The sequence below is a fragment of the Solanum verrucosum genome, unplaced genomic scaffold (assembly GCF_900185275.1).
Source record: "Solanum verrucosum unplaced genomic scaffold, falcon-dt-bn FXZP01000103.1, whole genome shotgun sequence".
Taxonomy (NCBI): Eukaryota; Viridiplantae; Streptophyta; class Magnoliopsida; order Solanales; family Solanaceae; genus Solanum; species Solanum verrucosum.
Genome location: NW_026020048.1, coordinates 8,549,563 through 8,561,977, shown reverse-complemented (window position 1 = coordinate 8,561,977; position 12,415 = coordinate 8,549,563). Strand labels below are relative to the sequence as shown.

At 32.8% G+C, this 12,415-nt stretch overlaps 1 protein-coding gene across 1 annotated transcript; it reads right to left on the bottom strand.

The window, feature by feature from the left end:
- Nucleotides 1-1,515: 1,515 nt before the first annotated feature.
- Nucleotides 1,516-5,459, bottom strand: LOC125822965 (leucine-rich repeat receptor-like serine/threonine-protein kinase BAM1). The gene is made up of 2 exons (XM_049502423.1): nucleotides 2,767-5,459; nucleotides 1,516-2,173 (listed from the first exon to the last, which is right to left on the bottom strand). The coding sequence occupies exons 1-2, from the start codon at nucleotides 5,342-5,344 to the stop codon at nucleotides 1,707-1,709; spliced, it is 3,045 nt and encodes a 1,014-aa protein (XP_049358380.1). The 5' UTR covers nucleotides 5,345-5,459; the 3' UTR covers nucleotides 1,516-1,706.
- Between the last annotated feature and the right edge of the window lie 6,956 nt (nucleotides 5,460-12,415).

The window sequence follows — 12,415 nt, the reverse complement described above, 5'->3', positions numbered from 1 at the left end:
ATCTTTCACAACAACGTTCCGATCGAGAGCCTATTTGTTTCTTCCCCAAGCAGTAACGAGTTCAAAATAATTTCACCCAACGTTACTGAAATTTTTACTAGGGATGGAGTAGTACAATCATTTACACCCAAAAGCTAAAACTTAAAAAACAATTAGAAAACAAAAAAGGGGAAACAACAAGTAATCAAGTGACACATGACAAGATATTCGTATCAAATCCCACGTCAAAAAAAGAGGTAAAGAAAACCCAACAATCACGGCCAGCACAACATTGTACCAAAAATCAATCTGGTGTTGTCATATCGCTTCAATTAATCATCCATCACCGACGGAGAATTTATGTTTTTATTACTTTGATTATCATTTTGTAGTCTCGACGCGGAGCCCGGAAGAACACCGACTCATTCGTCATATCGCTTCAATTAATCATCCATCCTTTTTACTTAACTTCACCAATAAAAATACTTTTCATTTTTCACTAGCATCAATATAAATCATCAAAATCCGCATCTGATTCAAACACAGCCACATAATATATGGAGTACTTAGAAGCCAACTACACATAATTGTTTGTGCTATACGTTGGTAACTTAGGTATAACATTCTCGTATAATGTAAAACTGGCCATAAAAAAATAGGTCTATAATTGTTCACGGTTCAGGGGGCCCATTAATGAAGTTTGAACATGATTCGTTAGAGTATTATGTATATCAATTTGAACGAACTTTTGCTTAGATTTTGGATCCCAGATTTATATTAAGAATTTCATTGAGTATATGTATAAATATTTAAAAATGCAAATCTAACAACAGAAACAAGTTATGAATTTGATGACATCTGAACTCATAAACTTCAAATCCCTTATGGTTTCTCGGTGGTGGGGAAACCAAATGTACAATTTAAAAACCAAAAAGGGTTGTTTCCCGGCAGATGAAAACATGGTAACAGTTGGCCCTACATTAGCCAGGCCCCGACGTAACATGATTTTTCGTCTTATTTTTTGACCTCATGCTTCATTTTCATGGCCATGCCAACACAAGGTCAGTTAAGGTGGATCCACAAAGTTATTAATGCAAAAGATTCTTTTCAAATGAGACAAGATTTTATTGCTCTACTTCTTTTAAGGCTATTCCAGCACTCATTTGACTCTCTGATATACGGTTCGAATTTAATTCAACACCACAAATAAAGTATCTTAATGTGGCAGTAGCTTAAGGTTTTTAAATCACTGTTTTCAAGTGAACCCACTATTCTTGGTAATTAAAAGACACCTGAGACTCAAATCTCACTCTCCTAGGGGAGCATAATAATTTAATTACTACCAATAATTAAATCATAAAGTACAAAATAATCTACTCTCACCAACCCAGAGGTGTAATTAACAGGGCCACCAATTATCTCTTCTTCAAGTTTGATCTGAGTTGTAGATTTGTCAGGTTAAGACAAGTTGCACAAAAAAAATTGAACCAAGCAAGAATAGCAAATGAAGGGCAATTTTTCCATTAATACACTTGAGAAAACCCTACCAATCTTACTGTACAAGAGGAAAACTTCTGAGCATTAAACCCATCTTGGAGTTAGAATAAACCCCTGAGCCTAAAAAGACCCAAATTTTTTTAAAAAAAGAACAAAGCTAGCACAATTCATCATAATAGAACTAGAGAATCAAACTAAATAAAACACTCCTATTTCAAGAACATTGCAAATCAGATACTGAGTAGGTCAGGTGGAGGTGATTGAGGTGTTGGTTGATGGTGGTCTTTTGTTTCCCCGGGAATTGAGGTTGGGGACTCTAATGCAGAGGCTGATTGTTGGGGCGACTGATCAGTGACGGTTGAGTCATCTGATTTTGCACCTGGTGACTTGGGAAGTTCAGTTAGTATTTGCACTACCTCTCGCATGGTGGGGCGTTCCACAGCCTGCTCTTCAACACACAACAATGCGACATAGAAGACATGCATCACCTCATTAAGGGGAACCGTTGAGAGTCTTGGGTCAAGGATCTTGAGAACTCCATCCTTTTTCCCGTCAGTCATTTTCCTAACCCATTGGACTATGTCAACACCATCACCAAATTCTCCAACTGGCTTTTTGCCACTTACCAGTTCTAATAGCACCACACCGAAGCTATATACATCACTCTTCTCATCAACCTTAAGCGTGTAAGCATATTCTGCAAAAATGAAAATAAGATGCTAATGAGAAGTAGACAATAGAGCAGAACAAATAATTGCTAGCAATCAGTAAGTTTGTTAGATAACTAAACAAGAAACCAGAGTTTTACATCCCCTTACCCGTTCCAACAGTGTTAATAGTTCATCAAGTACCAGTACCACTTATTTAATGTTGCTTTGCTTCAGGAGCATGCAACATAGTTGCCTTACTTACCAAGTTGCATAAGCATTTATAAATTCCAACCTAACCATCACCGAAGTAGTTAGAGATCCTTTTCAAAAGTAAGAAGGCCCAATCCTCTAGTTTACTACCAGTCAAGGACCCCCACTATCCATGTCTTAATGCTGTCCTTCATCGTAACATTATTAGTAGTGGAAATACAAGACTACAGGATAGCACATTTATGATGTTTAGAACACCTAAGCTTCATTTTTAACAGACTGATAATTAGTCTCAGCTGATAAACTTTAGTTCATCAGTAAGTTTGTAACTTCGGCACTAAACTCGCACAGCATGATGTGACAAGAAAAATAAATATGAACACATGTTAGAAACTAAGAATTTCAAGATACGAAGGCTTTTACAAAATACCTGGAGCAATGTACCCATAAGAACCAGCAATAGCAGACATGCATTCTGATGTCCCTGAATCTTGCAAGAATTTAGCAAGTCCAAAATCAGCAACATGAGCTTCAAAGCTGGAGTCTAGCAAAATGTTGTTTGATTTCACATCACGATGGAGGATCAAAGGAGAGCAATCGTGATGGAGATAGCAAAGACCCTTTGCAGACTCCACGGCTATCTTATACCTGGTATCCCAATGTAGATGACCGCCTTTCTTGCCATGAAGCATTTCCCCAAGACTTCCATTAGGCATGTACTCATAAACCAAAAGATTTGTCTCATGATTCGAGCAAAATCCTAATAATCTAACAATGTGCCTGTGTCGGATCCTCCCAAGAGTCTGTATCTCTGCATTGAACCCATGATCATGAGAGGAACCCCTGCTCATAGCTGGCAACCTCTTAACCGCTACATGTTCCCCGCTCGGCATTACCCCCTTGTAGACTATACCAGCACCTCCTTTTCCAATAATGTTATCCTCCTTCAAGCTGTCCAAAATATCATCACAAGTAAAATCTAGGCGCTGAAAAGCAGTGAGCTTCCAGGCACGAGCTTCACTTGCCTTCTTTAAAGATCGGGCCTTTATAATTGCAGCAACAGCAAACACAATAGAACAGACAAGCAAACCAATAACAAGTAAAAGCTTCATCGAAGGCGATAAGGCTCCTCGTTGGTGAGGTTGACTAACCCCATCAACAACACCCTCTTTGCAAGGGCCCAAATAGGGTCCGCAAAGATCTGGATTGCCCAGAAATGAGGTGTAATTGAAATAACTAAATTGCCCGGTTCCAGGAACTAAACCAGAAAAGTTGTTATATGAGAAATCAACAGAAGTTAAACTCTGCATACTAGAAATAGGGGAAGGAATACTCCCAACTAAGTGGTTTCTCGATAAGTTCAAGTAGTTGAGTATCCTCATACCTGTGATCTCAGAAGGAATCTCACCCGAAAGTTGGTTCCTGCTGAGATCAACATAAGTCAGCAACTTGCACTGGCTAATCTCCGGAGCCATGGGTCCAGAAAAGTTGTTGTGACTGAAATCAATTTTGGATAGCTGTTGAAGCTTTCCTATTTCTGCTGGAATTCGTCCCGAAAATTTGTTCCCATCAAGAAGCAATTTTTGGGCTACAGCAAAGTTTCCAATGCTTGGCGGCAAAGGTCCAGTTAGGCGATTATTTGAAAGGATAATCTGCCCAAGACTATTAGATTTGGAAGAAATATCAGGAAATGTACCAGTGAGAATATTATTCTGAAGTTCAACTTGTGACAGATGTGGCAAGCTTAAGAGCCCCTTTGGAATTGACCCATTCAGATAATTCTCTCCCATTCTAATCCGATTAAGTGATTCACACCTACCCAAAGATTCAGGAATTGGGCCAAACAAGAAGTTCCCAAGAGTGATAATTGTCTGCAGATTGTTACCGGAGCACATGTTTGGGGGTAAATTTCCAGTCAATTTATTGGAACTGAGATCAACATTTTTGAGCTTGCTCTTTGTGCCTAACCCCTGTGGAATGCTTCCAGTAAAGTTATTTTCCCAAAGTTGCAACACCTCTAGCTCCGGCAAGTCCTCTATGAACTCTGGTATTGACCCATAAAGCTTATTCCGAAAAAGATTAACAAGAGTGATATTCTTAAGCTCCGCAAATGTTGGCGGTATCTCGCCAGAGAACATGTTATTCGACAGATCCAAAGATTTCAAGCTCTTCAGATAACCTATCTCCGGAGTTAATGACCCAGACAGAGAATTCACTTGCAGGAAGAGTGTGTCAAGGTTTTGAAGCTTCCCAATCTCCGGTGGAATCTCCCCCGAAAGTCCACAGTTAGCAGCATCAAACCGGAGGAGCTGCGATAAGTTCCCTATTGCCGGCGGAATCCCACCGGTGAAGGTATTGTAGTATCCTACATACAACTGCTGAAGTGTTGTGATGTTTCCAATCTCCGGTGGTATCTCTCCTACCAGTGCATTGCCTGAAACTGCGAGGTACTCTAGAGACGGGAACCTTCCATACTCCGGAGGAATGCGGCCACCGAAAAAGTTCCCGCCGAGGTGTAGATGTCGAAGGTTAGTCATCTGATACACCTCAAGGGGAAGTTTACCGGTCATATTGTTGTTGTAAAGGTCAAGGATTTGGAGGTTACGGAGACGGGTTAACTGCGAAGGGAATTCCATCCCGAATATGTTATTAGAAAGATTAAGGTAACCGAGATTTGGAATAAAGGAGATTTCAACAGGAATGGGTCCAGTAAACTGGTTAACAGCGACAGACAGATTTTGTAAGAAACGAAGATTCCCAACTTCCGGCGGAAGAGTGCCGGTAAGATTAAACCCAGAAATATCAAGAGCGGTCACGTGACGATGCGTGTCACACGTGACACCATTCCACGTACAATGACTGGTGGAGATGTTCCATGAGGCAAGAGCTAACTGTGGATCATCAGTAATGGCAGTTTTCAGGGCAAGCAAAGCCTGGTATTCCGGTAACCGACCGGCAGAAAAGTCGGTAAAATGCATAACAAGAAGAAGAAGAAAAAGAAGACGCATTTTTCCTTCCTTAATCTAATGTCCACCAACTGTTTGGTTTGCGGTTTCACTCAATGAGAGTGAGAAAAGCAAAAATGAGGATTTGGTTTGGGGGTGGGTAATCCGTTTGGTGTATATTCTTTTGTTTTGAGTAAATAAATAGTATATATAATAGGAGGGGATTGATTATTATATTATAAAGAAGAAATTTGAATTGTGAGATTGTGAGATAAGTAGAGGAGGCCCCAACTCTTTTTGTAACGTGGGGAACCAACTTTTTTGTTCCTTAACAAAAATAATAAAGTTGCTAACATTTACACAATCTTTTCACGGATAAAAAGTAGAGTAGAAAAAAACAACTATTGGTCTTGCTTTTTCTCGTGTTGAATAGTTGTCCTTACTAGTTAAAGAGATTTCATTAGCTAAAAAGAGTATTTGGGAGGCATAAAATTCCATTCAATTCGTTTGTCACAAAAAGCACTTCACTTATCTTTATCTCCTTTAATTTAGGGTGTTAAAACATTCTCCACTAACGTCTGTAGTTTTTTCATCTTTAGGTTAGTTTTGTAGTTGATAAGATGTCATTCTTAAGGAAAGCCCTTTCTTCTTTTGATGAGTAGTAATATTTTTTGGACAGCGCGGGCTTAGAGTATTGCACAAAGAAAGCGACAATAGAGGAGAGATTAGTTATCGTGTTTTTATTTTATACATTCCTTAAGAAATTATTAATAAGAATGACATTTTATATATTACTCTCTCCGTCTCATATTAGTTGATAATTTTACTAAAAATAATTATCTTATATTAGTTGTCCATTTTACTAAATCAAGAAAACACTAATTAAAATTTTCTTATATTGCTACCCTTGCAAAAAAAAATTTAAAGTGTTTACATTTATTTTTAAAATTTCAATAAACTTTTAAGAGGTGAATTAGTAAAATTATCTTCGTATGATTTGTTAATATGCGTGTAAAAATAAAAATGATTAATATGAGACAAAGAAAATAAATTCTTATTTACTCCTACCTTGAAAAAATAAAAATATTGTTTCTGATACCTTTAGCTCAAGTTAAACATAAAGAAATGTATATAAAAACAAGACTGATCTGCCAATCTAAACAATCATAACATAATGTGTATGTATTCATAGTTTTCTATGACAATATTTTTGATAAGTTATTTGTAGTAAACAGTGACAACTAAAATGGATAGGAGAGAGTATCATTTAAGTGCTATTCCAATTCATGTCATTTTGATTTGCTTTTACTTTCAAAATGAATGATATTTTGTTTAATGGGTAAAGGGTCAAATATGTCCCTAAACTATTCGAAAAGGTCTAGATATATCCTTCGTTTAAAGTTTGGCTCACTCATGCCCTCGCCGTCCAACTTTTGGTCTAAATATGCACTTATGGACGTTAGTTGGCCTGCTGGACATATCCAACTCATTTTTCATTTCTTTAAATGCCACATGAAATTGTCATGTAATTTTGACTTCACCACATGACATTTATATGAAAAATGGAAAGGGATCAATTATGCCCCTAAAAAATTCGAACCCATAAACACCTAATCCGACCCATAAATCAACCCCCTTTTAAATAAACTATCCAACCCATTTTCAATAATTTTGTTTAAATTTGTTTTTTTTCGATAAATCCCAAAAATTAGTAATTGATTAATAAAATATAGGAAAAATATGAAAAAAATATAAAATTAACGCCAAAAATTCACAAATAAATATTGTAACCTTAAATTCAACAATTTTTTAAAATTTTTATTTTTTTCGGTAAATCCCTAAAATGAGTAATTAATTAATAAAAAAATATGAAAAAAATATAATATTAACGCCAAAAAATCACAAACAAATATAGTAACCTTAAATTCAAAAATTTCAACAATTTTTTTTTAATTTTTATTTTTTTCGGCAAATTTTGAAAATGAGTATTTTATTAAAAAATTAAAAATTAAAAAAAATTGTTGAAATTTAAGGTTACTATATTTATTTGTGATTTTTTGGCGTTAATTTTATATTTTTTCATATTTTTTATTAATCAATTACTCATTTTCGGGATTTACCAAAAAAAAAAAAAAATTAAAAATTGTTGAAATTGTTGAATTTAAGGTTACAATATTTATTTGTGAATTTTTGGCGTTAATTTTATATTTTTTTCATATTTTTTCTATTTTTTATTAATCAATTACTAATTTTCGGGATTTACCGAAAAAAATAAAAATTTAATCAAAATTGTTGAAAACGGGTCGGGTAGTTTATTTAAAAGGGAGGGGTTGATTTATGGGTTCGAATTTTTTAGAGGCATAATTGATCCCTTTCCATTTTCATATAAATGTCATGTGGTAAAGTCAAAATGACATGACAATTCCATGTGACATTTAAAGAAAATAGAAAATGAACTGGATATGTCCAGCAGACCAACTAACGCCCATAAGGGCATATTTAGATGAAAAGTTGGACGGCGAGGGAATGAGTGAACCAAACTTTAAACAGAGGGTATATCTAGACCTTTTCAAATAGTTTAGGGGCATATTAATTATACTTAAGCTAGAGAATGAGTTTATGAAACGAAGTTTTCGTTGTCCTATTAATTATACTGTGTTTTCCAAGTAGCAATTATGCCCTTCTAAATAATGAGAAGTACTAAATGATTAGAAAATTAAAAACACTATAATATTATTTTTTAAAAAAAATAAATTGATCTTTTTTCATTTTTTAGTTAAAATGTATTTAAGTTAAAATAGTAAAAATATTTAAAAAGTTAAAATAACATAGAAAAAATATTATTCTGACCAAATTTTCTGGCAAAAAAGATATTTCCTTAATTTTAATATAGAAGGAGTCTGATTTGGAAACAAATGGTATTTATTAATATGTTGTCTATTCGCCCACCCAACTTTTCGATTTTGTACAATTTAGTCCACCAAATGCTGGATCGGTCCTGCAAAGTGATGTCTTTATGCGAAGGGCACCCTACTCTCCAGTCATTAAAATACAATCAGATAAACAAAAAATAATATAAATCCAGATCACCAGTGGAGCCCAAAGCTACAACTGTGACAGATCACAAACCTAAAATTTATTTTCACTCAATATTTATTTCAAATCAAATAATTATACTAACAATAATAATATTTACTGATGTAATTTCACAAGTAAGGTATAGGAGAAAAAGATATGTGCAGATTTTTATTTTTATTTTATTAGAATAAAAAAAAAATATTTTCAATAAACCCACAATTCAAAATTAAGAGACAAATATGATTTAAAGAAGACACACATCATCATTTAATTAATTAACTTTTTCGAAGTTTAAAAAAAAGTGTGTAAAAGAGCTCATAATAATCAAATAACCAAACTCGTAACGCTATATTTAAGCTGTAAAAAGTTGTTATAATTTTCCTGTTTGCATCAGCATTTTCCCTGTACTAATTATTTAAAATTACGAATATTAAGGATAAAACAAACTCAAATGAAAACAAGAAGAAATGGATTGAGATTTGAGTGTACTATTTTTGTTTTATCATGCTAATAATTGTGCTTCTTTATAAGATTATTAGAATATAAATTAATTAAAGAGTTATTGGTAAACCCAAGAAGTGTCCTTCTCAATCACTTTCCCCTCTTGGCTATTCGAAATTTACAAGACACAACTGCATGTTACCAAATTACCCCTCTGCTTATGCTAAATTTACCACATGAGACCAAAAGGAGGAGATTCAAATTGAAGACAGCTTTGGAAAGTGACAGACGAAAAATCATATCCATATGTATGACCATTTTTACCAACTCCAACGTTTCTGGATATTTACACATAATATAAAAAAAAAATTCTTGAATAATTTATAATTATATTGTTTTAAAGTTTTAATATCATCAATTAAAAATATAGTGAGAACTTTCTGTGGTAGAGAAACAAGTACGTATTGGATTTGAGACATGCTTATAACTAATTGTAACTTACTTGAGATTGTAATATACTTTGAAAATTATTTTTTTAAAGTACAGTTGATATGAAAAACTTTAAAAAATAAATTATTTATAGTTTTGGCTATGTTCCGAGCTTATTTTGGTCTTTCAGGTTCTGGGACCACTGGTTTATTACTCCTTTCGTCTTAAGTCTTATGTCACTGTTATATTAAACACAATACATTTTTGAAATATGTGGTTTAAAGCAAACCTCAGACATTTCTATGTCTACAAATTAATTCATTAAGAGTTGATTGATAACTGATTAGAGTTAAACTCAATGAATAACTTAGTTGTAAGAAAATCAATGCATTATTTTATGCCGATTTAATTATTTCACATTTTATCATACATAAGATAATAGCAATAAATTTTCTCATAATTTTATATATGTACTCCCTATGTCCATAATTACTTGTTCACTTTTTCTTTTTTAGTTATCCCTAATTATTTGTCCATTTTGATAAATCAAGAAAGAATAATTTTTTTTACATATTATACCCTCAATTAATTACTTTGAAAAAATTAGAAATTCTTGAAAATCCTAAGTTTTTAATTCACCCATTTCATAATTAATAGGGGTAAAATGTTAAACTCACTATGTCAATCATTATTTTCTTAATAGGTGTGTCAATTTTAAAGGGGACAAGTAATTAGTGACATAGGAAGTATTAGTTATGCGAGTTTCTAAATTACTCCCTTCATTCCTATTTATATGTCACCACTTTTTATTTTATGTGCATTAAGAAATTAAGTAAGGTTACTATTCTACCCTTATTTTATTTTTTTAAGTCGACTTTTCAATCAATGAATATGAATTAATTTATTTTGATTAATTAATTTGACCAATGAACATGAATTATTCACTTAGTTTTTTCTATATTGGTCAAATGTATATATATTCAAGGCTAAAAACTCACAAGGGTAAAATAGAAAGAATATTGTAATTTATGCATTGATTTTATGAAATGACAAGTATTATGGACCAACTATTTATAATAAGGACGACATATAAAAAGGAACGGAGGGAGTACAAATCAAGTACCATATTAATTTTATACATGAATAAATTATCTCCTAACCAATTACTCCATCCATCTCATATTAGATGAACACTTTCTATTTTACACGGTGATTAAGAAATCATTAATAAATTGATTAACTTTACTATTTTGCCTTTTGTTTATATAAATTAGACTCTTGAAAAAAGAAAATTTTAACTTAAAAAATTGTTTAAACTTCTAAAGGTCATATTAATTGTAGGGGTAAAATGAGAAAAGTTTAATTAATTCTATCTTGATTGCCCATCTAATATCGGACGGAGGGAGTACCAAATATAATATTACTTATACATTATTTAATATCTTCATAACTCACCTCCAAATTAGATACCAATAGACGTACTAAAAAATAAAATGAAATTTCAAAATTAAGTTATTTTTGTTTTTAAAAATCTATAAAAAAAAGTGTCACTTAAATCGTGAGGAAGGATACTACTTGGTCTAATTTTGAGTTAGATGCGGTGATCTAGATGAACTAAATGGCGTTGGGCTCAGTTAAATGCTGCGTAACCCAATGCTATTTCCAACCCACGAAACACGTAATTTCAATATCCTGCTTCTCCTTTGTCCTATTACTACGTTTTTATAATGTCTCGATATTTGTTCTCCTTGTCCCCTAGTCATTTGGCTTTGGACACTCACAAAAATAAACAACCATTTTACTATTTGTTTATTCATTGTATTTAAATGGATCGTCATAATCCCTAGTTAATCATAATTAATGAATTGTGGAAGGATTTGTATGATTTTCACTTTGTTAGGTAGGTCATTATCATTTGATGTATCCCTAATTCTATCCTATATTTCTGAAGCCGCAAATGCGTGTAACTTGTCATTAGCATATGTCCTCTGCATTATTCTAGGTTAATCATTCTGTAATTTTCGTTTTATTACATATGCATATGTCCCCTCATTTTAATGAAATGGTGTACCATCTAATAAAATGGATACATTGAAGAAAAAAGAAATTACTTCCACTCCTTGTCTTCATTATATTATGTTATAATTTGCGTTTGGCTATGTTCTTAAAAATTATTATTTTGAAAATTATTTTTAGCTAAAAATACTTCTTGAACAAAAATAAGTACTACCACTACTTCCTAAATCTCGATGAAACATTCTTAAAATGTTAGATTAAGGTGAGTTTTTTTTTTCCGGATGCATTGTACAATAATCTGTTTCTATAGTTCTCGTGTTTAATGTATTTGAATTATGATACTACTTTGATGTTGTTATTGTTTTTCTCCTGTAGACTTTACATTGTTTTCCTTATTAATCGTTTTGTTTTCTTTTATTGTTTTCTTCTTTTACTTGAGTTTGATCCACTTGATCCGATGATCTTTTGAAAACAACTTGTCTATCTCCACGAGGTTGTAGTAAGGTGTAACATTTTATGGATTTCACTTCACTGGACATGTTATTGTTGTAGTAGTATTGTACAATAATCTGTTTGGAACAACGTTTTAAAAAAAAAGGGATTAAAAGAAGTGTTTGGTAAGCTTATTTTTATAAATTTTCTAGTGTTCAAATCCATTTGAAAAATGTATAAACAAAACAGATTTGCATGGTCAAACGTCTCTTAAATATTTCCATAGAAGAGAATCTAAGTTTATGTTAATTGTGCAGAGTAGCACGCGGGTCTCTAGAAAGAGAACGTGTAAGAGAGACAGATAATCATATCTAATTAATTATTATGATCATAATTCATAATTACCTTTTTTTCTAGTGGACCGACGATAAATTATGGAGGCAAAAAATCAAACTTTCTGGCATACACTGCCCTACATTTTTCTTTCTTTGGTCCATCCCAATTCCCATGGTCCAACCAACAAGAAAAAAAATTAAAAATATCACAAATGAGTATATTACTTTAGTGGACTTCTTTATCTACTTAAATATTTAATATATTTGTAATGCTGGATCACAAATTATTTACTAACTACTCCATTATTAACGTTATAAACTTTAAAATACCTATGTAAGTTTGATTGTCCCAATATCCTCGTCAATGCTAATGCAAAAGTTACTAGTAATTGAATATGAAATA